Genomic DNA, 24869 nt, shown 5'->3' on the forward strand with positions numbered 1-24869 from the left:
GGCGAGTAAGCTCTCATTTAATTCAACAAAATGAAATTATACAACCAGTGGTTAAAATCCTAAATGAGTCGCATATAGGCTACGTGTCTGTCTCTTTAGGGAAACAGGTTGTGCTTGTTTTACACACTTCATAGTTCTTGGGGCAATTGAGAAATTACATTTTTCTCCTAGTAAGGGTGGGATGGTTGCTATTTTGATTTAGTCCAGTTCTCACAACCAAACATTTCATATTCCATAAACGCTCACTCATGTCCTTAATGTTCATATACTATAAAGCTCACCAGCAGAAATATTCTTTTTCTCTTTCTTACCAAAATAAGACCGTCTCTTCATGTGCTCTTCCTGAGGAGAGACTGAATGGAGCGTGTCTTCTGTGTATGTTTGAGGTAACCATGAAAATTACAGCATTATTATAATAATATCACATCACAAATATTGTTATCATCCTCCTCATCGTCATCAACACCATGTCATCGATAAGTTATCTAAAATAAAATCACCCGAGCAACATTTGAAAAAGATCAAAGAGTTAAAAGCCAAGCATCATCATGAGGCTGGATATATACTGGTTTTAACAGTACGGTACACTGACAAAAATAAAGACTTAAATTATAAGAAGATGCACTATATGTCATATATCTGTGCATGGCAGGGGAATAAATGTAGAAACTCAGTCCAGGACGTCTCTTCATCTTTTTCTCTCCTTGTTTCTGAGTGGTTACCTAGTCTTTTAGGCTACCAATCAGAGAGCAGTCTGGGTCTGCATGCGAGATATGTGTCTTATGAAAAGGAGAGATTAAATGAGTATAAGACTTGAGGAGAACAAGATGTCTCCTAACCCTACATCCTTCAGTATCCTGAAGAATAGCCCAGGTTTTTTTTAACCTCTTTTTGATCCTTGATTTTCCCAACTCTTCAGACAAGACCTTGTGAGGAGAAGATCTGACCTTAAGTGTGCAATACTTGTAACACTGCTTTGAAAGCAAAGGCGGAAGAGGAGTGATCAACACAAGATTATTGGGTCTCTCCTGTCTTCTCTTCCTCCGTTTCTTCTTTCTTCTTTCCATGAGTGAAATGCGAGCTCTTTCTGCATTCCCTTTCTCCTTTTCTTTCTCCGTTCACCATCTAAAAGTCCATGGACATGGAGCGCTGTTGTGGGTCAACTATGGTGGTACTGTTACGAGCGCTGTTGCCACGGACACTGAGGGTTCCGCAGGGCCCTGCCATCCCACCAATACCTCCAGCGATGCCACTAGGCCCCGCCATGCCCACTCCTCCCGCCATACCCATTCCCCCAGCCATACCCATTCCTCCTGTTATCCCCACCACTCCTCCAATCCCCCCTCCTGCAATCCCTGATGCTACTCCTACTCCTCCCATTGCTCCGCCTGTGGCTCCTCCTCCCACTCCTGCTCCACCACGCCCATAGATCTCACATGGGATCTCCTCTGTGACCAAGTCCTCGATGACCTTCTGGTCGCAGTCGTGAGTCTGTGAGTGCTGCTTGTAGCCGTAGCAGCTCTTCTTGTAGCTGGCCGTGGAGTTGAACGTCTTCATGGGTGGGGGCTTGGAGAAGTCGTTGTGGTAGGACAGCTCCAAGGAGCTCAGGGTGGTGCGGCTGTGCTTCATGCTGCCGCCTCCAGTAGCTACAGAGGCCTGCGAGCCGCAGTGGTGCTCGTGGACACAGCGGGACATGGTGGAGGAGCGCCGCAGCTTGTGGAAGCTGTCCAGGTCCTCAGACAGGTCAGCTAAATCGGATGATATCTCCTTGTCGCGTAGGGAGAAGAGCTCGTAGTGGGGCGGGTCGAAGACCTCCTGGAAGCCTGCCTTGTTGAAAACACCAGGCCGGCGAGCTACAACCTTGAAAAGAAGATCAATTCAGACAGTTCAGTTTTAGTGATAAGCGGGACACTAGTTTTTACACTGATATGAGTATATCTGAGTAGTTTTTATGTGTATCTTTTCTTACTGGTTATAAGTGGATGGGGCTCAGCTGGAAAAAGGGATGTCACATACTCCTGTGCATCAATCAATTGAGCAACATTTGAATTTAGAATCTGATGACAGATTGCCACTTATGTTGCCAGACCACTTTCAATTAAAACCTGAACAACACATTTACTTATATTACAAGATTCCAGGAGCTTTTAGATTTAAAGTTTAAAAAGGTGATGCATGGAAAAGGGTGAAAGGTAATTTCCACCCTAAAACAAGCATGTAAGTGAATTTTGGTGCTGTTATTTCTTTTCTTTTTTTATGAGTAAGGAGTGAAATACACAATACTTCATTTTTTACACTTATCTAAAACATTGGTGTCAAAAAGTCAGAGGTCCTTTCTTGAGTCACCATTTTCACAATGTTCAGCAGTCAAACAGGAAGAAATGTATTACAGAGGAGTCAGAGACAACAATTTCTTTAAGTACATTAGCCTCAGTAGACCAGCCATATGGAAATTTAAATAGATGAGGCAGGTTAATAGAAGGTGGTAAAAGTAAAAATCTCCGGTGGTGTACTGCATTATTTTTGAAATGGTGTGTAATGATCACTCTCTGGGGCAACTCATAATGATAATATGGTTGCCAAAATGAGCAGAGGTATTTCAGTCATCAGAAGGTGTGCTTATTATTTAGATGGAAAGACAAAAAAACAAGTAATACAGTCGCTTGTTCTATCACACCTCAATTACTGTCCAGAAATCTGGTCTATTGCTTCTAAACAAGAAATTAAAAAGAACTGAGCAGAGCAGTGTTGAAGAGATGCCCGGCAGGCTGTTATGGATGACGGTGGAGGAAAGACTGACATATAGCCTGTTACAGTATATGAGAAAAATCAGGTCTCTGGGAAACCTACACACTTATTCTCACAGCTAACACACACATGACAGGCACTATTGCAACACTAGGCAAGACTTTATGTGACGCTTCAAATTACCATTACTAAAACTAATGCCATAAAGAAAACTGTAATGTATAGGGCAATGTCAAACTGGAACAGATTGCCTCCACATTTAACACAAATTACTATTGAGATTGCTTTTAAAAAGGAAGTAAAATGAGCAATTAGTCAAATAAAAATAATCTCAAACTGCATATGACAGTGTGGATGTTGGTTTACTTGTGCCCATTGGTTATGTGAATGTATCAGTAGAACTATATTTTATTGATAATGTGGAAATATTAATTATATGGTAATTGTTTACTGTATCGATAATATGGAAGTATGAATGTAACATTGATAGTCTTGTTTTGTTTTATCTTTTGTGTGGACCCCAGGAAGAATAGTTGTTACTTTGGTAACAACTAATGGGGATCCTAAATAAAAATATAATTAAAATTTAAAAAAGATGTTAAATCCTTGGGTGGATTTAGTCTTTCTTCCCTTTCTCCAGAGCTATGAGAATCACACCAGGGCTTTCAATGATGTGTCTCTTCTTTCCCTCTGAACAAACGGTCAACCACAAAGGATCAGTTACCTTTTTCCTTGGCTGCTTCATCTGGACCAGGATAGAGATGATGAGAAGAACCAGAACTATGCCCGAGGAGACGCCAATGACAGTGCCATGGGTTTTGGTGATCTGATGAAAAAGCCCCTTAGATCGCTTCTCTGGAGTGGGAAGGTGTGAGGAGAAGAGAGAAAAGAATAAGAACAATTAAGAAATTAAAAAACCCTGAAAAGCTGCAAAAATAAATCATATTTAGAACCATAACAACCTCAATTGGAAAAAGTTGTCAGAAAGAAGACAATCACCTTTGCAGTGGTTTTCATCCCATGGGTAGACACAGTTCTGAACTCCATTGCACACCAGGGAGTTGTTAATACACATGTTGCTGTGGCAGAAGAAGGTATTGGCTGAACAGGGGGCTGCGGGCAAAAAACAACACACAGAGATGATGCAATTCATAAACCGACAGGAAAACAGCTGTCTAACAGTGCTGAGTAAAAGATCACTACACTGCAAAAAGGACTGGAAGCAATATTGAAGATTGAACAATAAAACAATAACAACGAAAACAACTAATAATAAAACTCATTTTTTCCCATGTGCAATAACTCAGCTTAATTTGCACATGTAATGTAGTTCTTTCTTTTTTTGTTTTTGTTTTTAGAGATTGCTCCAGTGGGGATAAATTATTTTGTGTGTATTACATACAGGAAACCTTTTTTGTACCTGTTGTCTTGTCTATCTACATTAAAGCAACATGTTGCTTTAATGTGTTTTTTATCTTTCACTCTTGACTGCATATCAACTTTCCCATTTGAGATAATAAAGTGACTGGAACTGGAAACAATCGATAATTTGGCCGTAGAAATCTGTAGAGGCATGTAATGAAAACACATAATGTTCTATTATTTCTTTCACACATCATCGTTTCCTGCAGACATAACATCAGGGGGTGATGAGGGGAGGAGATGGCAGCATCACTGAACTGCAGCGTTCGTGTCAAGAGAGTTTGAGAAGCAGGGGAGGAAGGGGAGAGGAGCTGGAGTAGGCAGAGAGGGGAAAAATGGCAAAGATGAAAAGAAACGGAGGGTGTGAGGAGCTGCTAGAAATGGCTTTATACGGTGTAAATGGTCAGGAAAATGGTGTGAGACAGCCCCTGTAAAGTGACTGTGGGCGTATGAGGGCTGCGATGGCAGAGAACGACAGGACATGTAATTGATGCTGGCTGCTGGGTTCAGGAGATTGATCCACTGCCAGTCAGAAGGAAGAGCTGCAAGGCTCAGCTAAGGTGCCTGGGTTTTGGCATGGCGATCTGGGTCTGCAGCCAAAACTAAGGGGAACCTGGTTCTTACGTTTGAAGTGGGGCTAGAGATGGAGAGGTGGAAATTGGTTGAAAAGCAGTGGCATTATTTTTTCCTTATGAATCACAAAGAATCCTTTTTTTATTCCATCCGGCCTTAGGAACTGTGTAGCAGGCACACAGTGTACCATTGATCCACACTGTGGTGTGGTTGAGAGATAAGGACAAACAAACACAGACCTCCCATATCACAGGTGAAAATGAGCCATCGGCCCTCTTATTTAAGTTCTAAAAGAATCTTAATTTACCTCGAATACAAAATGAATCATTTTTTGGATGATACTGGAGAGACAGGTTTGATGTCTATTTTAGGTCTAACCCTTTGTTAGGTCTAACTCACAAAAAAATGTTCAAGACAAAAGACAAAATCTTCTGAAACCATTCCCTTATTAACCAAAGATCAAATATGCACTCATGTACTCTGTAGTGTCAGCGCGACTGTGTTAGCTGCATTTTGTGATTAAATGAAATTACAATGTTGCTATTTTGAGGTGTTGACAAGAACAACAAACTGCTGATTTGAGCTATAAGACTAAAGAAAGAAAGAACATACTATCTTCTATTGAGTCAAGCCAACATTATTTATAAAGCTCAAAATCCTTAATCACAAATTTCACAAACTCCAAAAACATGGCTAGTAGATCAAAATAACAATGATACAATTATAACCTGAAACATGACAATGTTAGATTGCAAACATACATGAATGACATGAATAACATGAAGACCCAGGAGATGATGCCACACAACCTCCTCTCCTTAGTTTTCTTTATCAGTGAGACAGGATCAGGGCCAGAGAAAGCCTGTATGTCATGTCCTGTCAAATCTGTCTCTTGTGGCTTGTTCACTCCTCCGAACTCTTCCAGTCACTGCGACAAAAAATGTCCACCTCTCTATATGCAGCTGTGGACACACTTCCTGAGTCTTTATCACAGCTGAAACGGACTGTGGTCCGCTCTGGCAGCTTCACCCACTGCTCTGAGGTCCACTGTGACGAGGGCTCTGAGCCTCCACTTCCCTTTCGCTGCATGCCTCCTCTGCCTCAGGGTTAAATCATTTTGACAAAGGGGCATGTATATGAGTGTGTAAGGGTATGTACAGTATAAAATAACGTGTGTGTTGGAGTGTCCCCCCCAACTATCTCCCAGTAAGCCTGCAGACGGGGTCGCTCACCGCGACCACTTCCAAATCCATTATGCATGTCCCGCCTTCAAAATGTAGCCTCTCACAGGCTGTCATCAACGCTCCACACTCTTACCCCCATCCAAACTACATACACACAAACATACACACAAGCACAAAACTCATGTCTGAACGTATGCACTATGCGTGGGTGTGAGCATAAGTGTGTACTCAGTTAAGTCTTAATATGCATGGTTTACATGTCGCAGGGGGTTCTGTCGAAAGACTATAGAACATTAAGGATGATGGAGTGAGGGCTGCAAAACTCATCTTGCTCTCTGGTTGACAAAGATTAATGGTTCTCTATGACCTCCATGTAAATTTTGAGCCAGTCGCTGACTCTGACCAAATAAAGTTTGGGAGTTATTCAGGAGACTTCAGACTTCTTTGAGATGAACTGTGTGATCAGAATTAATGAGGATCCAAATGGTCTTAACTCTCAGAGTTAAAGAAAACCCCCTTGCTGAATTTAAAAAGCCATTAAGTCCTGGGTGCAATGGTTATGGGTTTGCTGATGAAAACAACATTTGTAGTCACCCAGGGTTTGGAAAGGGTGCAGGAGAATGTGGCAATTAATATCTCAGTCTATTCAGGCATTTAATGAAAATAATATGGTGTGCTAACAGGAAAAGGGTTTCTGCATGGCAATTCCTGCTACTTAAAGTGCAACCTTTAACAGCTGTCATCTGTTTGAAATTTCTTTTGCCCTTCAAAAACGATAAAGCTTAACGTATAATTACTTCTAGTAGATCCATTAACCCTACTCAGCTATTCTTTTCACTAAAATAGATAAATTCCTATTTTCCTGTTGTAAGTGACCTGTAATTAGCACAGTATCATGCTGGGACATGCATATCAAAAATTATTTGACGCCTTCAGTTATTTCAAAATGCTGGAGTAGATAATTGGTTTTCTCACATCTTTGCTCCAAACAGGGCACAGTGTAATTAGCTTTTGAAATGACACATACACATTGTGTCTGTTAGTGACTGCTGATGCACACAGAATGCAGGAAATCATATATTGTGTGTGTGTGTGTGTGTGTGTGGTGTGTGTGTGTGTGTGTGTGTGAGAATAAAGGTCAAATTAGGTCATATTTGGTAAAAAATATTGTGATATTTGATTTTCTCCATATCGCCCAGCCCTAACTGGTACTCACGGTCAACAAATGAGGTGAAGAGCATGCGGAATCGGCTGAGTCGGCTCTTCTCATCAGCCCACATTCGGACGACTCCCACACCGGTATCCAGCATCACATCATTGGCGACGGTGCTACAGAATTTGGCCTTGAGGTTCTCAATGGCACTGCTGCCATCATACACAGCCACAAAGTTCTTCTTGCACTCATTGGAGTGTTCCATCTGGTACTCCATGAAGCGCAGGTAGATCTGCAGGAAGACAAAGATGCAGTCAATCACAGCCAAACAATGTGGAGGCATATGAACAGCATTAGTCCACCCTAAAGCTGTCTAAACATAATCAGTCAAAAACTGTCCTTTAAATGCAGGCAAATGCATTGAAATAATTAAATTGCATTAAATCAGCAAAGCAAATGTATCTAACAAAACATCCAGAAAAAAATTTAAAAGATCAGAGTTGTGCACTGTGATAGATTGGCGACCTGCCCACCTCTTCACAATAGCATGCTGGGATAGGAACATGGTAAACGTTTTAGAAGATGGACAGAATATGCATTAATGCACAATAATATCAAATAATATTGTTAATCTGATTGGAGTTGTGCTGCAAGCATGCATCACTAATAACTGGCTACTTAGAAAAGTCGGTCTTTGAAAACATCTGTCATGGTGCTGCTCTGTCTACCTTGCTCGCCTCTTTTCTCTAAGATGTGTCTCAATTCCGAGAACGCTGCAGAGACTGAAGGCTAGTGAGCTGAGCCTGTACGTCCTCCCCATGGAGAGAGAAAAACTAGTGGTGGGCTTGGGAGGTCAGAAAGTCAGACATTTCCAGGTTTTTCATCATGAAGCTGTGGTCAACCAGCTAACAAAGCAGTAAAAACGAAATGGTAAGTCAAACATTATACCTGTGATGATGACAACCCAAACACATCTTTTTTCTAATGTGATATTATACTACCTTAAGACTTACAATTGTTTTTGATTGCTAAACAACAGTGGACACAACTGGAGTTACATTGGTTACTGGTTACTCAAGTCAACCTGAGCTAAACAGTTCACATCAGCTGCAAAACTCATTCACAGCAACACAACTCAACACAACACACGTCTCAAAACAGGCTCAGTGCACCAAACACTATGACCAATCCTCACTGAGATAACACACTCTGAGACACATGCACTGAGAGTAAAAACACTAGCTAACTTCCCTTGAGCCTCACATCCGTCAAGTATCCTCGCATCAGTCCACCTCAATTAAAAGCGCTCCACTGTTCCGAAACTCAGCTTGCACGCTCACACTTGCTTGCAACCACACCCTGGCACACCCACATCCTAACTCCGGTCAACCTAACAACACTACACCGGCTCCCATTCTCCCGGTCACATACAAAATCCTGGTCCCCTTCACCTACACAAGCCATACACCACCTTGCCCGTCATACCTCCACTGCCCTCCTCGTCCCCCTACCAACCTTCACGGTCCCTCAGATCCACCTCAGCCGGTCTCCTCTACGTCCCCAAGTCAAAGCTCCGCAGTTTTGGGGACGAGCCTTTTCCAGGGCAGCTCCCAGGCTGTGGAACTCCCTCCCCCATGAGATCCGCATCTCTGAGTCCCTCACCATTTTTCGTCCCGTCTGAAGACCCTTCTTTTCTGTTCTGCCTATCCTTAGTTTTTTTTTTTTTAACACTGTTTCTACTCTGTTAAGCGACTTTGAGCTTGGGAAAAGCGCTATACAAATTCAATTTATTATTATTATTAGCATCAAACACCAAATACTAACTTTCTCATCTTTAAGTTAGAAGAATTTGAGTGACTCCACACTACTCAATAGTTTCTTTTAGAAAGGATATAGATTTTATAATATAACGATTTTCACGTAAGGCAAACAAGATGTAATGAAAATCAGAAATTTTCTTCAATATAGTATCTTGTCACTAGTAATTTATGGAATTACTGGAAAAGAAATAAATATACTACATAACATTAAGAAAGAAAAGTGTGACTGATCCTGCCTCTGATCCAGCATCATGTGGCAAGTTGTCTTCATCACACTGGATGTCTGCATCATCTCTATCACTAATGAATGTGGTGTTTCCATTACGTTCACCTCCATTACTTCCTGAACAACAGCAGTTTTACTATAGAATATTTAGTGTTTTTCACTACTTCTTTTTTTTATAGCTGTATATGTAACCTCAGACATCTGACCTGGACATATTGGCATCGTTGCTCTTTTACCTGTTTCTCTCAAACGCTACAGTGTATAATGATTTTATTCGTTTTCATTTGTATACAAAAAAGGCTTTCTGAACTTTCTCTATGTACCGTAAATAACCTTTATGTTCACTAACTAGTCTAAAACAAGATACCTGCTTAGTCTTTCAGCTAGAATTACAATCAGCAGTGTTTGATAGACACCACCACTATTCTGTTTGAGTGTGAGGTTAAAAGTCGTGACAGCAGTGTGTTAGCTGCTGCTGTGCGACTGGAGTTTGAGTTGGTCTCATGAACTGCTGCTGTTAGACTGGGTTAGAATCGGTCTACATGAACTGCCCGCTGTGAGACTGGAGTTAGAATCTGGTCTACATGAATGCTGCTGTGTAGACTGGAGTTAGAGTCTGGTCTACCATGAACTGCTGCTGTGTAGACTGGAGTTAGAGCTGGTCTACATGAACTGCTGCTGTGTAGACGGAGTTAGGTCTGGTCTACATGAACTGCTGCTGTGTAGACTGGAGTTAGAAGTCTGTCTACATGAACTGCTGCTGTGTAGACTGGAGTTAGAGTCTGGTCTCTTGAACTGCTGCTGTGTGTAGACTGGAGTTAGAGTCTGGTCTACGTGAACTGTTGCTGTGTAGAACGGATTAGAGTCTGGTCTCGTGAACTGCTGCTGTTGTAACTGGAGTAGAGTCTGGTCTACGTGAACTGCTGCTGTGTAGACCGGATTAGAGTCTGGTCTACATGAACTGCTGCTTGTTAGACTGGAGTTAGAGTCTGGTCTACATGAACTGCTGCTGTGTAGACTGGAGTTAGAGTCTGGTCTACATGAACTGCTGCTGTGTAGATGGAGTTAGAGTCTGGTCTACATGAATGCTGCTGTGTAGACTGGAGTTCAGAGTCTGGTCTACATGAACTGCTGCTGTGTAGACTGGAGTTAGAGTCTGGTCTACATGAACTGTTGCTGTGTAGACTGGAGTTAGAGTCTGGTCTCCATGAACTGCTGCTGTGTAGACTGGAGTTAGAGTCTGGTCTCCATGAACTGCTGCTGTTAGACTGGAGTTAGAGTCTGGTTCTACGTAACTGCTGCTGTGTAGACCGAGTTAGAGTCTGGTCTACGTGAACTGCTGCTGTGTAGACCGGAGTTAGAGTCTGGTCTACGTGAACTGCTGCTGTGTAGACTGGAGTTAGAGTCTGGTCTACGTGAACTGCTGCTGTGTAGACCGGAGTTAGAGTCTGGTCTACATGAACTGCTGCTGTGTAGACTGGAGTTAGAGTCTGGTCTACATGAACTGCTGCTGTGTAGACTGGAGTTAGAGTCTGGTCTACATGAACTGCTGCTGTGTAGACTGGAGTTAGAGTCTGGTCTACATGAACTGCTGCTGTGTAGACTGGAGTTAGAGTCTGGTCTCCATGAACTGCTGCTGTGTAGACTGGAGTTAGAGTCTGGTCTACGTGAACTGCTGCTGTGTAGACCGGAGTTAGAGTCTGGTCTTAGAGTTGTGCCCACTGTCGTCTAGCAATCAAAAAAACTGTAATAAGGTTCACTATTGTGACCAAAACACACCAAAGTGTGTTCCACAACATTAACGTCATTAAAAGCCATTCCAGATAGCGAGCATGTTTAATTGGCTTTTGAACTGGCTCACCTAAATAGAATGTGTTGTTGTGAATGTTATTAGAAACAACGGTGATTTTCTTACTATCATGTGTCAAAATGTCTGTTGTGAAAAGATCAACTGAGATGCAACCTGTGATTGTGCCTGTGGCCTGTGTTTAATTAGGCCTTTTTCACAGCAGACATTTTGACTTATCATAATCATAGTAGGAAAAGCAAAGGCGTTACTAATGACATTAATGATGGATCCATTCTATTTTGTCTCACTCAGCCATGACAGTGTGACACATGCACAATACCAGGACTCTGACGCAGCTAAATGAATATACAGCCACCTGCCTGCAGAGCAGCTTCCCCTTTGCACATTAGTTAGCTTTTACATATAGTGGTGGTATGTTTTTTCAACCTGAAAAGTAAATACAAAATAATGTCTTTAAATAAATCCACAGTCATTACATGATAATATCTTGGCCACAGGGGGACAACAACTAAGATGAAACTTCAGCACATATAGCCCACAAGTACCTGTAACCATGCAGCAGTTAGCTGCTCTTACACTGCTGCTGAGTGGGCTCCACTGCTCTGTTCCTTCTGCTTCATTGAGTTAATATCTGGCGAGGCATCGCAGTGCTGCTGCTAAATTCAGATCCTTTTACTGCTGCCTCACACTGCACATGTAGACCAGTGACATGACCACGGAAACTAATCTGTGTGTGTGTATGTGTGAGAGAGAAGTTAGGTAGAGCATGTCATGCATGAGCTGCACATGTGTATGTTTAAAATATTACTATGAGTCCTAATGCGTGTGGGTAATTGCTTACAGTACCTTATGTGACAGTATATTATGTAATTTGTGACTGTGTTCATCTGCTGTTATACACTTAGTTGTGTGTGGGTCAGTATATTGTGATGAGGGAGTAGCATAGGAACATGTTGATGACTCATTTAGGCAAAAAGGAAGAAGCAGAGCAGCTGTAAATAAATAATTTATACTGTTTATTATTATTATTATTATTATTATTATTGTTACATAAAGGCTAGGCAGGTTGGATGGTTGTAATATCAATGCGGCTTTGGATATCCACTCATAAATATCAATACTTATGAGATCACTGGGCTTTCATTCTAAGCTTAAAAATGTACTTATGAATCTCCAGGGCTTTATAAACAAAATATGCCTGCATCCCCCCCCCCCCCCATGCTGCTTCTTTGTGTATTTGCACTGCTCATACCTATTATGTATTAAATTACAGTTCCAATACAGACATGACCACTGGAGGATCAGATCTTCATGACTTAATGGAGAACACTATATACTATTGTACCAAATTCATACAAAATATTTAAATCAGGAAGATCACTGACAAACAAAGTCCATAGTGATGTTGATACGGGAGTTCTCTACTGACACATACACTGACGTCTCATTTGCTATCAGAGTAAATACAAAAAAGAAAAATGAATATGATCATTTTAAGACAGAGAACACTGTCAAGGTGAAGTGCCAGAGCAGCTCTAACAGAAAGAGGAAACACACTGAACCCAATGATAGCACACAGGGGGATTTTAGAGTTAACTCCATACATATTTAGAAATTCTGAGCTGTTCTTTTTTATATTCAGGGCATCACCTCAATTCAGCTCTGTTTACACGGTAATACTTCATGCCATGATTCATTTCTACATTATTTCTCATCAGTTGTAGAATTCCTTCTCTATTTGGGGATGGACTGTGTCACCAGTGAGACGAGATTGTGTTGCACGTGTAATGTAGTCCAGCTTAGAGTTGAAAAAAAAAAAGACTCCATGCAGCTTGTCACCATTTACACTGATTAAATATGCAATGCAATTAAAATAATTAGAAAACATTAGTGCTTTGACCTGAGATACATATTCAGCTTATCAAATGCACTCAGAAGGATGCACAACAAAATATTTCAGTGTGTATAGTGAAATGGTAGAACATAACTGAGAGAAGTTAATGATTCGATGTAAACTTTCCTCTGCTGTTGTTCAGTCTTTCAGTTACTAGCTAGTGGCATTGAGAGATTTTAGGAGGATTTTATGTTTTAGATTTATTTCAGATATTTGAAAAGGAATAGTTAGAAGCAGAGACCAGACCCTCGATCGTAGCTATTTGAAAACGGTGACATGTGAAAGAACCAAACATGGGTGGAAGGATAGGATAGAAGCCATGCATGCCATCATTCCTGATTCATTTGTACTATCGTACTGACCTTGGACTGAGGAGGAGCCCTGATGGTCCAGATACAGTCCAGAGCATCAGTAGGCTTCACGCTCTCTTCCTCCTCCACCTGACTGGAGCGAATAATCCCATCCCATCCACCGATTTCAAACTGACAGTCTGTACAGAGACAGAGGAAATATGGAGGAGAGAAGAAGAAAGTGAAAGATAGACAGACAGAGAAAGGTGAAAGATGGGGAAGGGGAGAAAGGCAGGCATCACACGGAGGTACGTACAAGAGAGAAGCAAAAAAAGAAAAATGACAGAGGGAGAAGAAAGCAGAAGATAAAGAGGATAGGGGGTGGGATGAGAAGAGAAGCATGAGAGACAGAGACAAAGATGAAGGATATTAAAAGAAGTATGGAATTTAAGGTGGATTTAAAGTGAGCACAGTGGATTAGGACATAGGACAATGAGACGACAGAGGAACAAAGGCATAAGACAGAGAAAGAGGTGTGCGTTCCTTGGTGTGTTTAAAATTGTGACTGTGTGTGAATTTACATCCTTTCACTTCATGTACAACTGTGTCCTTGTCAAGGTACATTTGCACGTTCAGCATTCACGTCAGAGGCAGAGATCGCCTCCGCTTCTGAGCACAAAGGAGCTCTTCAAAAAGCATCGGGAAAAGAAATCTGCAAAATACTGAAGAGCTTACCTGGGATGGGGTTTAGCAGTCCGCCCACGTGCAGATGAAAATCAGGGTCTGAAATGATAAGATTTGGGAGGCACATTACTCCCAATCCACACAGTAGAAATGGGTAAGCAGAGAACACAAGATAAGATCCCATTAAGGCAGGCCAGATAAAACAGAAAGGGGTCTGCTGAAGCTAATATCTGTCGCCCGATGGGAGACACTGATTTCTAGGCATATTGGGTTTAGATTAAAGAGGCTTGTGTGTTGAATGTGTGTCTGCTGTAGAGCAAGACAAGTGAAAGAAAGAAAGCTATGATGATGGAGACTTTATTGTTTGAATGTTAATTCAAACTGAGATCAAATTCTCCTCTATGTTTTGGGGGACTTTGAAAAAGCAAACTAACCAGATCCAGGTTTCTGCACATGTTACCCAAAACCTTTGATGTATACAGAAATATTTTAGATAATCTGAGGGCGTTTACATTCCCTGCAAATATGCAGTTTGTGTGTCTCTACCTGCAATGAAGGTGTACTTAATGCGGAAGCCAAGGCCTTCCAGCTCCTCGTCGCTGGTGAACTTGATCCACATGAAACGCCCCGTCGATGTGACCAGGCCTGGGTTCTTTCCCCCACAGAAGCGGTCAATGAGCGGCGAGAACCCAAATGGCCCATCCCGGATTTCGATGTGATCGAAGCGACACTCGAACGATGGCTCGATGTAGTAATTCTTATCAAAAGCCAGCTGAATCCTTTGTCTAGAAAGAGCTTTGGAGAACAAGGGAGTGGGGAGATAAAGGAAACAAAAGGCGTAAATCCATGACAGCAATAAAATTAAATCTTGCTTTTGCAGGACAAAGAAAAATCTGGATGGTCTTCTAAAGCACAAAAGTCAAGTCAAAAATGAGTTAATCTGGATTATGAAGTTGAGCACTTAGTTCTGACCCCTCAGCTGACTGAACTTTTTAGAAGTTAGTACGGGGTATTTCTGATCTTATCTGTTAGTGATGGCTTTTCGTCATGCAGACATAGCTGACTTTACTGTGATTAAATGATCCTTTAATCAGACATGACAGGACATTTATAGAAAAGTCTTAAATTATCGTGCAACATTTGACACCTGGTGCACAATGGGGAGCAGCGACTGCTGAAGAACAGCACTGAGTTCAAAAGTATTAATAGAAAAGGATGGAGTGTTACGTCCTCTGCAGGCTGCATCACTTGGGAATTTTAAAATGAGTCTTGCCATTGAAGCTGTAATTAATATCTACTGTGAGCACAATGGATGATCGGCCCACTTCCACGTACTTCACATTTACACTGCATGTTGGATATACTCAACAAACCCATTGAAGTACCTGCTCTGCCTCAACTTCCAACAAGATTCTAAACAGCACATGTTACGTTCTCTAACGCTGCTCGTACTTCGACTCGGTAGTCTCTCTTCCATTGGTTTGAGCTGATGTTTTGTGTTACGTCCTAGCTTCCCCTAGACGGTAAACGTAAGGGTCGTAACAGCACAGGAAATTATTACACAGATTAACAGAGATGTTTAACCCAATTAAATCACCCAGACGTTGTGTATGCTTTGGTTTGTGCTTTCCAATTGTGGTTGACAGCATTATAAGCACATTTCTGCATCTGTGAACATATCAACGTATGCAAGCATGCATCACACAGCACATATACACACACACATACAAACGCAGATACAAACCCAGTCTGACATGTCAGCATTCCTAGCTCTGAGTCAGTGAATAAAGAACATTGCAACCACAGCATGAAGTGTAGTTCACAAGTTCATCTGTCATGCTAATCAACAGTATGTCTATGTACCCCTACCAACCCCACCCCCACCCAACCACACACACACACAGAAAGTATTTAACAAGGGCAATTCATGCCTGCCCTGGGAGATGACTCATACTAAATAAAGATGCTGAGGGTCGGAGGTGGGCCACTGAATCATCTCTGGCACGGAGAAGCCAAGTATGCCCCGTTAGAGAAGAAAGAGCAATGTCAAGGGCGGTACATACATGTGTATGGTGCAGTGTATTTGTGTCTCTGTTTTTGTCTTTGAATTTGAGCCGGAGTGTTCTCCCTTTCTGCTTGAGCGAGCAGCTTGTGTGCCTGCACTTCCTGCAGTCTGTGTGTTCATTCCCTGGTGGTCTCATTCTTGCTACCACTTTCTATCTAACACACACTCACACACACACACACACCCCACACACACACACACACACACACACACACACACACACACACACACACACACAAATGACACAGCTTGACACAGAAAGAGGAGAAACCATAATCATTCCATCTACTGAGCAGACGAACTAAGGGACATGACATAATGAATGATTCAGACTAACCACAGATTATAATTATTACAAAGCTATCTGATTAGTACTTGTGCCAAACGTGAGCATCTCTCTCTGTGTGAGAGGCAGAATAAAGGGCTCATCACTGGACCTCGACTATTAATATGACTGAAGCCATTCAGGACCAAATAATAGCAAATGATCATCAGTCCCTTTGCAGAGCCACTGCGATGTACTACTGCACACACCAGCAGGCTGCTTGGGATGGAGTCACTGCTTCTTCTTCAACAAGAGATGTGGGCTGGATTTGTCCACAGGGGGAGCCCTTGAACCATGTGTAAAATCTCTCCCCTGCCACAGCAAGCAAAGTACCACAATCACAACCACGACAGGCTGTACTTTAACTCTACAAACAATGTTTTTCATCAATTTAGTATGAAAACACATCAAACAATATCCCAGACCTTATCTCCTATACAGTTGTGTTCAGAATAATAGCAGTGTGTTTTAGAAGTGAATACCGCTCAAAATCATTACAACAGCTTTTAATACTATAATATCAATGCATTGGTAACATTGTACAGTCAATTCAAAATCAAAACATGACCAAAATTGATCAAATTTGTGTTCTACCTTTGCAGAAAGTGAAGAAAAAGGAATATTAGGCTGTTCAAAAATATAGCAGAATTTGCATTTTTCTTTACAAACTCAAACATTTACAGTATGAACTGAAACATGTCCCAAGGGATTGCTTTACTTTGAATCACTGCACTAATATTTAGTTGCATATCCATTATTTCTGAGAACTGCTTCACATCTGTGTTGCATGGCGTCACCTGTGAACAGGTATTACTGCCCAGGACCATTGAACTACATCCCACAATTCCTCTGCATTACAGGGTTTGGCCTCAGAAACAGCATTTCTGATGTCACCCCACAAGTGTTCTATGGGACTGAGGTCTGGGGATTGGGTTGGCCGCTCCATAACATCAATCTGGTTCATCTGGAACCAAGACTTCGCTCCTTACTGGTGTGTTTGGGTCCTCGTCTTGTTCATTTCAAAAGGATTTCCTCTTCAGAATGAGGCAACATGACCTCTTCAAGTGTTCTGATGTATTGGAACTGATCCATGGTCCCTGGTATGTGATAAATCGGCCCAACACCACAGTATGAGAAACATCCCATAACCACCATGCTTTACTGTCTTCACAGTGGACTGGGGCTTGAATTTAGTGCATGGGGGGTCGGAGGAACAACTGTCTGTGGCCCCTAGACCCAAAAAGAACAGTTTTGCTCTCATCAGTCCACAGAATGTTGCTCCATTTGTTCTTTGGCCAGTCAGTGTGTCCTTTTGCACATTTCAAGCTATTCAGTACATGTCTTTTTTTCCAGCCATGGGACTTTGCCGGGGGGGGCTTTTAGCTGATAGCTTTTCTTCACAGAGCCTTCTTCTGATTGTAACAGTACTCACAGGTAACTGTAAGTCTTCTTTGATTTTCCTGGAGCTGATCGTTGGTTCAGCCTTTGCCATTATAGCTATTCCTCCATCCATTCCAAAGGAAGTTGTTTTTTCCCCACATCGTTCAGGCTTTGGATGCCATTTCAAGGCATTTGAAATCATTTTGGCTTTGGCATTTTGACTTTAATCAAAGTCCGTTGTTCCTCAGAGCAACGTCTGGAACGGCCCATTTTGGCTTTCTGTGTGAAATGCACTATAACCAGCATGGACAACATTTGCTTCCTTCCTTCCTTAAATATGTGTATAATTATAGCCCATAACTGACACCTGTTTCTTCACAGAATCAATCACCTCACTAATTGAACACAACACTGCTATTATTTTGAACATGCCCCTTTTAATCACAGATTTCATTTCACACAGAATGAGCAGCATGCATGTCATCACTGTAGGATCTGTTGGTTTCTATGACTCTAAAAGACTTACTAGTAAATTATTTGCCATGTAGAAATATCACTTTTACCAAAAAATATGATTTATGAGGTTAGGGATGTTGGACTGCTATTATTTTGAACACAACTTGAGAATTCCATTCCAGTCTGTCTCTCGTGCAGCAGGCCACCAAATGACTGATGGGTGTGATATTTCCAGTATACATTAAAGCGTTGACAACGGCTCTTACAATTCAGTGGTATGCCATCAGCTGTGTAGCAGGTGTTGATCTTATTTATATTTTCATTAAATAGCAGAGTCTTCTGTCCCACCCTGCCAATAGACATGAACACAGCACTACTCTGATTCGGCCAAAAGTCAGGGGCTACCCACAATGCGTCACTTTACATCATTTTCAAAGGGTTATATCTGTGGGGTGAAACAAACTCAGGATGGCTCATTCGTAAAATGTCAAGCTGATTGCCTTCCAGCAAAAGAACAGAAAATAAGATAGGGGCGAGGTTATATATAAAACAATGTCAGTCAGACTAATGACATTCATTGAAGGAGGCAATTTGCTGAAAGGCGGGAAACTGTGTCAGCTGTTCTGATGACAACAGCTACCGAGCAGAAGATGTTCAGATGGAAGAGGGCCCTGCTTTACCTTCCAGGATGTAAACACACTCCTTGTTGGGCGGGTAGGTGTTGGGGTAGTTTGGCGATGTGAACACCCCACCGTTGATGTTGCGGACCCACGTGCCACACTCGTTCTGGTTAGGGCTCTGGGCGCCATGCTCGCTTGGGGAATCTTGAAGCAGAAAGGCAGATGACAGACCAACAGACGGGTTATTGATTCAGGGGATCAATGAGAGGAATGGAACATTTGGTAGGAAGGGAGAGTGGAAGGATTGTTTGCGGGAGAAAGAGAAAAAGCAAGCAGGGAATAAAGAGGAAGGAAAGGACAGAATGAAGAAACAAACCATTATGTTCTATGATACGAGTAGAGATGATGCCTCTTATTTCAGACCGGGTGAAACATTAATGGAACAGAGGGGAAATGGAGCTTGAGCTTACCTTTAGTTCTCTGTGCCAGAGCGAAACCTTCTTCTATTAGAAAGAAGAGTATCCACGCTGCAAAGTAGAGATGTAACACATTAAACACATTAGTCACAGGTGACATAATATTACATAGCTTACAAGCATATCATTGTCAATACCAAGCATTCATGAAAGGACAATGCTGGAAAAATAATTGCAGAGGTAAAGGATTGCAGAGGCATTTAGGGATGAGCCCTCTTGTAAATGATGGAGCTCCAAGACAGAGGGACAGTGAGCTTGGAAGACGTATAGTGAACATTTCTAACTGTAAGCTCATTGGGATAGATGGCTTGGCATTCACCTACATGTATGAAATAGTGCAATGTTATTAATGTAACAACTGATATACAGCAACTTTAAAGAAGACGTGAGGATCATTTCTGATCATTCATTTCTTTATTCTGCTCTGTAGTCTTGGTTAACTGAGTAATTGCTAAAGGATGCTGATACACTGCGTAGGGTTGAAGTGTGGTTTAGGGTAGGTTGTTGACTTCAGAAGCAGCAGTGGTAAAATATATTTTAGTAGCAGATAGAGCAGTAGGTAGTAGAACAGTAGCTGTGCAGTGAGAATTGGCCCCCACTAATAACAGTAATCTCGGCAGTAGCAAGTAGTAGTTCATTAAACCATCAACTCTCATTCCAACCACTCTAACTCTAACCTACTAATCTGCAGCCTCGAGGCACCAGAAACACAACGCATTGGCAGAAAAAACAGGATTATAGGCTCCAAGGCTTACAGCACTGATGAGGATACAGTCATTTGGGCAGAGCACTGCAACAGACAATAGGTGAAATATGTTTTATTACAATGATATCTGCACTGAAGGCCAACATGTTACAGCTTCTGACACTGCCTTGCTGTGATAAGCCACTGTAGACCTGATCCCCTCGGAGTTGATAATAGGTTGGCCCGCTCACATCGAATTAGACAGCGAGCGTAGAGAGGATGGGAGAGAGAGAGAGAGAGAAAAGAGGGAGATGGGGGTGGGTCTAATGAAGAAGAATGCATGGTTAACATAAGCAGTGAACACATGCACCAATGAGCATGCATGTTTGAATAGAATGTTTGGAGGGTTTTGGGAAATGCGCACACACCCACGCACGCACGCACGCACCACGTACAAACACCACACACACACCACACACAAACACACACACACACACACACACACACACACACACACACACACCCAGGCTCTGGGTTCCTCATTACTTCTATCTCCATTTTCTTGCATTCTTGCAATGAAAAACCATTTGTGGGGGTATGAACTAGCAGAGGGAGAATCCAGAGAACGGACCACCCAAACTCAAGAACCAAATAGCAGAGAGATGCTGCGGGCTCTCACGTTTTATTAATGTTTTACATTATTAGCCAGTCATTACTGTAATCTGCTGCCGGCCTCAACATAGCTGCACATCTTGGCTGTTTTATCCTGTTTTATCATCCTTAGCTGTTTTACTTGTAATAGTTATAAACCAAAGAGCTGCCTTGAGCTGCACTGGCAGAAATGTGTATCAAGCTTATCAATATTTAAATTGACTTATTAGGCAAAAGTTGAATAATTAATGCTGGCATTTGTAACATGTTTTGCAAGATGATAAATTAATCACAAGCTAAATAGCAGCCATTGTCACTTCAACACCGAGATAACATTGTGTGAATGTGTGTACAAATGGATGACGAATGATAATCTGAAAAAAATAAAAAATAACAGAAACAGTGTACAATGTCAATAAATACGCTATGTGGCATACAAAGCATGCATGGTGTCTGTTCTCCTCCAGCCTAAGTGTCAGACATGCTGTCGGTTAGAACATTCATGTGCTGCTAAATTACTTAAAGAAATATTTCGGACATTTGAAGGCCTCGTCCCTTTCCACTAAAATAAAATGTATCTGAACTCTGGTCATTTTAAAGACCTAAAGGGAAATTACCGCGGGTTAACAGCGTGATTCTAGGTCATGTCATTTCATTTTTACAACACTTCATACTTCCCCTCAGAAGCCAAGTGGAGGCTGTAATCTGCTTTTTTTTCTCTGGAAACAGAGGCCACCGCAGCCGTCTGTAACACAGGACTAAAGAGGGACTGGAAATAATATTATAGAGCTGATAATGTGGGATTTTGCTGCGTCCTGTTCAGATAAGCAACTATGGCCATAATTAGGTCTATATGACGTAAAATACAATAATATAGGCCTATAGCTATGAAACAGCTACCAGAAGTGGATCTACAGGACAATAGTATTGCGTACCTTTCAGTTAAGTTTGATTTATTATATACAGGAAAACTACCCTTGTTTTTATGAAGCTATCTCCTTATTTCTTTTTCTTGATATGTTGCTGTAGTAGATTTATCTAACGTCCTGCAGGGGAAAGCAGGCTATGGCCATAATGACAGAAGACAGGATGTCTTGTCTTTAATGAGAATGATGCCAAACATGTTGTAGGCTCTGTGAGAATTTACACCAAGTTATACCACAGTTAATTTCCATTTTCAATTTAAATTTTATTTATAGTATCAATTCATAACAAAAGTTATCTCGAGACACTTTAGAGATAGAGTAGGTCTAGACCACACTCCCGAAGAATGATGATGATACAAAACAGTCCAGACAACAGAGCTGAGTAGGCTAGCCTAGTAAGATACCAGGTTTATTAATAAGGCAAGGCCAAGTCCAGTTCTACCATCAGGCTTCATAATCCAAATGCATTTAAAGATGCCATTAGTTTTAGTAAATAAAGTCCTAGTAAAGAAGGTGACACCATCCTACAGGTAGGCTGAAGTTCCACACCTGTGGCCACTTATTGGACAATAATAATTAGACATGTAAATGAGCCTCCTATACGGATCAGCCTATTGATAGTTAACTCTACAGTACAATAGCAGGCTAGCTAATGGTCTAACAAACTAATATTAGTCTACCTGTTTAACCCTTTCATATCCAGTGTACTGCTACACTGCAGTAACCTGCCCCACGGACGCTCCTCTGAACGCATCAAGAGGTGTTGCAGCCGTGCGCCGCGCCGCGTGCCTCAGGTGTAGATGGCGCGAGACAGTGACTGGAGCAACACGCGCACGCGACACCGGAGTGGACGTCAGCGTCTGGCTGGCTGTGAACTTGGAGAGCTTCCTCCGCCCCGGGGAGGAGGAGGAGGAGGAGGAGGAGGACAGGTGGAAGCTGAAACGGCGCAGCAGCCTGGCTCTGACATGAGCTACAACCGACACCTAGAGCGCCCTGGTGGATCTTTATTCAATTACTTTTGATGATGAGTGTGATGATGAGTGTCCCTTATAATCATGAAACACAATCCGATCACACTGAAATGGGCTGGTAGGGTGCCTAAAGTGGTTAAACCTCTCTGGTCCTGGTCCGATTTTAATTTCGCTCATATGGTCCAGCATAGGCTATAAACAGTATATAGGAGCATTACAGAATAATGGATCATTTTTATTTGATCAAATGCTGAACACAACAGATGGTTAATGAGAAACCATTTGATTTGATTCCCACATTGACCTGGCTGTGGCCGGTTCAACCACACTCAGAAGAACCTGGCTCAGAATACGGAAGCAGACCAGATGCTGGACCTGAATGGAGCAGTCAGTGGGTAATGGCGATGTCGATCACTCATGTGGCAATAAAACAGAAGATTTAAACAGAGGGCAAGTTGATACTGAAGACAAATAGCCTAAACGAGACTTTCAAAGAAACGCATTAAAAAAATCACGAGCAGATTTTATGTTCACTTCTGAAGCTTATCAATAGGAAAAAAATACATAATTTCATGCCATCCTTGTTTTTTTGAACGCGATGAAATTCATATCACCTGCAAATAAAAGACCAATTGTGCTAAAAAAAAAGAGAAGTAAAGAGATTCATTCACATTTAATCCAATCATAAAATGAACCTTGTGCCCGACGCCCTGGACCTGGACGCGCATCACGGATTCCAACTCACCTCTGTGCATCTCCTCTCACGGTGTGATCCAACCCAAAGCACCTTTCTAAAAACGCCCTCCTTTCTGGTCCATTTTAAGGGGTCCACGGGGTTCTTCACAAAGCCCAACTTTTGTCTGACAACCGTTAATCCATTACGCAGAGCCCCGCTCCGAGAAGACAGGCAGCACCGGGCTCTCGTTCAGTCGGCGGCCCCGCGGCGTCTGGCTGGAAGAGGAGCACTGCTGCGAGCCCTTCAGCCAGGCATCATCACCGGGAACACGGCTTCCAGGGGCACTACAGCGGAGATGAGAGCTGGAGGATGGACTGATCCGGGCGGGCTGATGCGCTCTAGGAGAAATGGGTATCCATAACACCTAAATTGATGATGGAGAGAGACAGAAAGAGAGAGAGAGATAGACGAAGAGTACGGAGGAGGAGGAAAAAGAAGAGGAGGAAGAGAGTCCGACTCTGTCTGCTCTCCTCCGGGTCTGAACTAAGCAAAGCTTCTGAACGAGGCTCATTTAAACCGGGGGCGCTGCTTACATCAATGAGTGGCTTGTCATGAGCATCGTCAAGGTAGACGCAACGCAGAAATCACACTTCCGGCCCTGTCTTTCAAAGTAAAGCCACACTGACGAACTTGTTGCAACAAAAACAAAAAACACACACAGAAAGAATGCAGAAATAATACACACGATCCTGAACACACATGGTGTTTGTCATCTTTGGGATGCATTATCTTAATATGATTGGATAATAATATTTTGCTGGGGGGAATGGACAATTTAAAAATCAAAAGATGTGCATAATGCATGAAGAGAAAAGCTCAAAAGTTCTGTTTTATTAAAAAAGTACTTTATGGGCTAAATACATACTTAACCCAGTTATGTGATGAAGGCCAATGGCGCGTCTAAATAAAAAATCCCTTCCAGATCACTGCTGATGTCACAAAATCTCAATTATATTAAAGCTATAGTGTGTAGTTTCTGTCTCCCTCATGATGAATTCTAAGTAATGACAACACTACTGTTACAGCCACATGATACAAGCCTTCTGGGATTTTGCACGCTCTCCTACCCCTCCTCCACGCAGTTACTAGTAGCCAAGGAGGACACGGAGGATTAAAGAACATGATGGACTCTCCAGAAGAGGTCATCATCTTCACTCGAGGTTTTGCGTGGGAAAGTCACCGGACGCCACAATCTCCTGAACATAGTCCCACTGAGACATCCAGGGAGAGTTGTGTGGAGCTGAGAGTCTTAATCAGCTCTGTAGAAACTCAGCTGGTAAAGGCTGGAATGGAAGGGACGTTCATTAAGATCAAATAGTTACACACTAAAGCTTTAAGTTTCGAATTCACATAAAGTAGTTTTTGTTTTGTTTACCCGTAAATTCTTAAAATCTTGCCATAAGAAGCTGACTGATTGGCACGCTGAAATATGAACCAGCAAATGTCCTCTTAACCAAAGGTGTTGAACTCTAATGTAATGAATAATTTAATTAATATACAGTATGTGGACACTGTTTTCATCACAAATAAACAATCTCATTACAACTCTGTATGGTTTTGAAGTTGTAGTATAGCTGGAATTTAATGACAAAACTCTTCTGTGCATCTCAACTCTATTGTTAAATTCTTTTTATGTCTATGCTTTTATTTTGTTAGGCTATTTCAAGTTGTTTCCGTTTCTGTTTTGTTCAGTCTCTCTCTGTATAGCTTAACACAACGTGTAGATTGCACCAGCTCCTCGCTCTCTCTCCTGGTTCCCTCCCAAGCAACACAC

At 42.0% G+C, this 24869-nt stretch overlaps 1 protein-coding gene across 1 annotated transcript; it reads right to left on the reverse strand.

Annotated features, from left to right (window-relative positions):
* Positions 1-23636, reverse strand: neto2a (neuropilin (NRP) and tolloid (TLL)-like 2a). The gene is made up of 10 exons (XM_032521758.1): positions 23105-23636; positions 19121-19177; positions 18711-18854; positions 14351-14599; positions 13856-13903; positions 13193-13320; positions 7144-7372; positions 3748-3861; positions 3473-3603; positions 1-1860 (listed from the first exon to the last, which is right to left on the reverse strand). The coding sequence occupies exons 1-10, from the start codon at positions 23112-23114 to the stop codon at positions 1126-1128; spliced, it is 1845 nt and encodes a 614-aa protein (XP_032377649.1). The 5' UTR covers positions 23115-23636; the 3' UTR covers positions 1-1125.
* Between the last annotated feature and the right edge of the window lie 1233 nt (positions 23637-24869).

Source organism: Etheostoma spectabile, chromosome 1, assembly GCF_008692095.1.
Source record: "Etheostoma spectabile isolate EspeVRDwgs_2016 chromosome 1, UIUC_Espe_1.0, whole genome shotgun sequence".
Lineage (NCBI taxonomy): Eukaryota > Metazoa > Chordata > Actinopteri > Perciformes > Percidae > Etheostoma > Etheostoma spectabile.

What these genes read in the sequence shown, in the direction of transcription:
- neto2a (XM_032521758.1), bottom strand. An exon ending in ACTGCTAAACCCCATCCCAG is followed by an intron (nt 13,321 to 13,855) that starts GTAAGCTCTTCA and finishes GTCTCTGTACAG; the next exon opens with ACTGTCAGTTTGAAATCGGT. An exon ending in TGAAGCAGCCAAGGAAAAAG is followed by an intron (nt 1,861 to 3,472) that starts GTAACTGATCCT and finishes CTTCTTTTCAAG; the next exon opens with GTTGTAGCTCGCCGGCCTGG.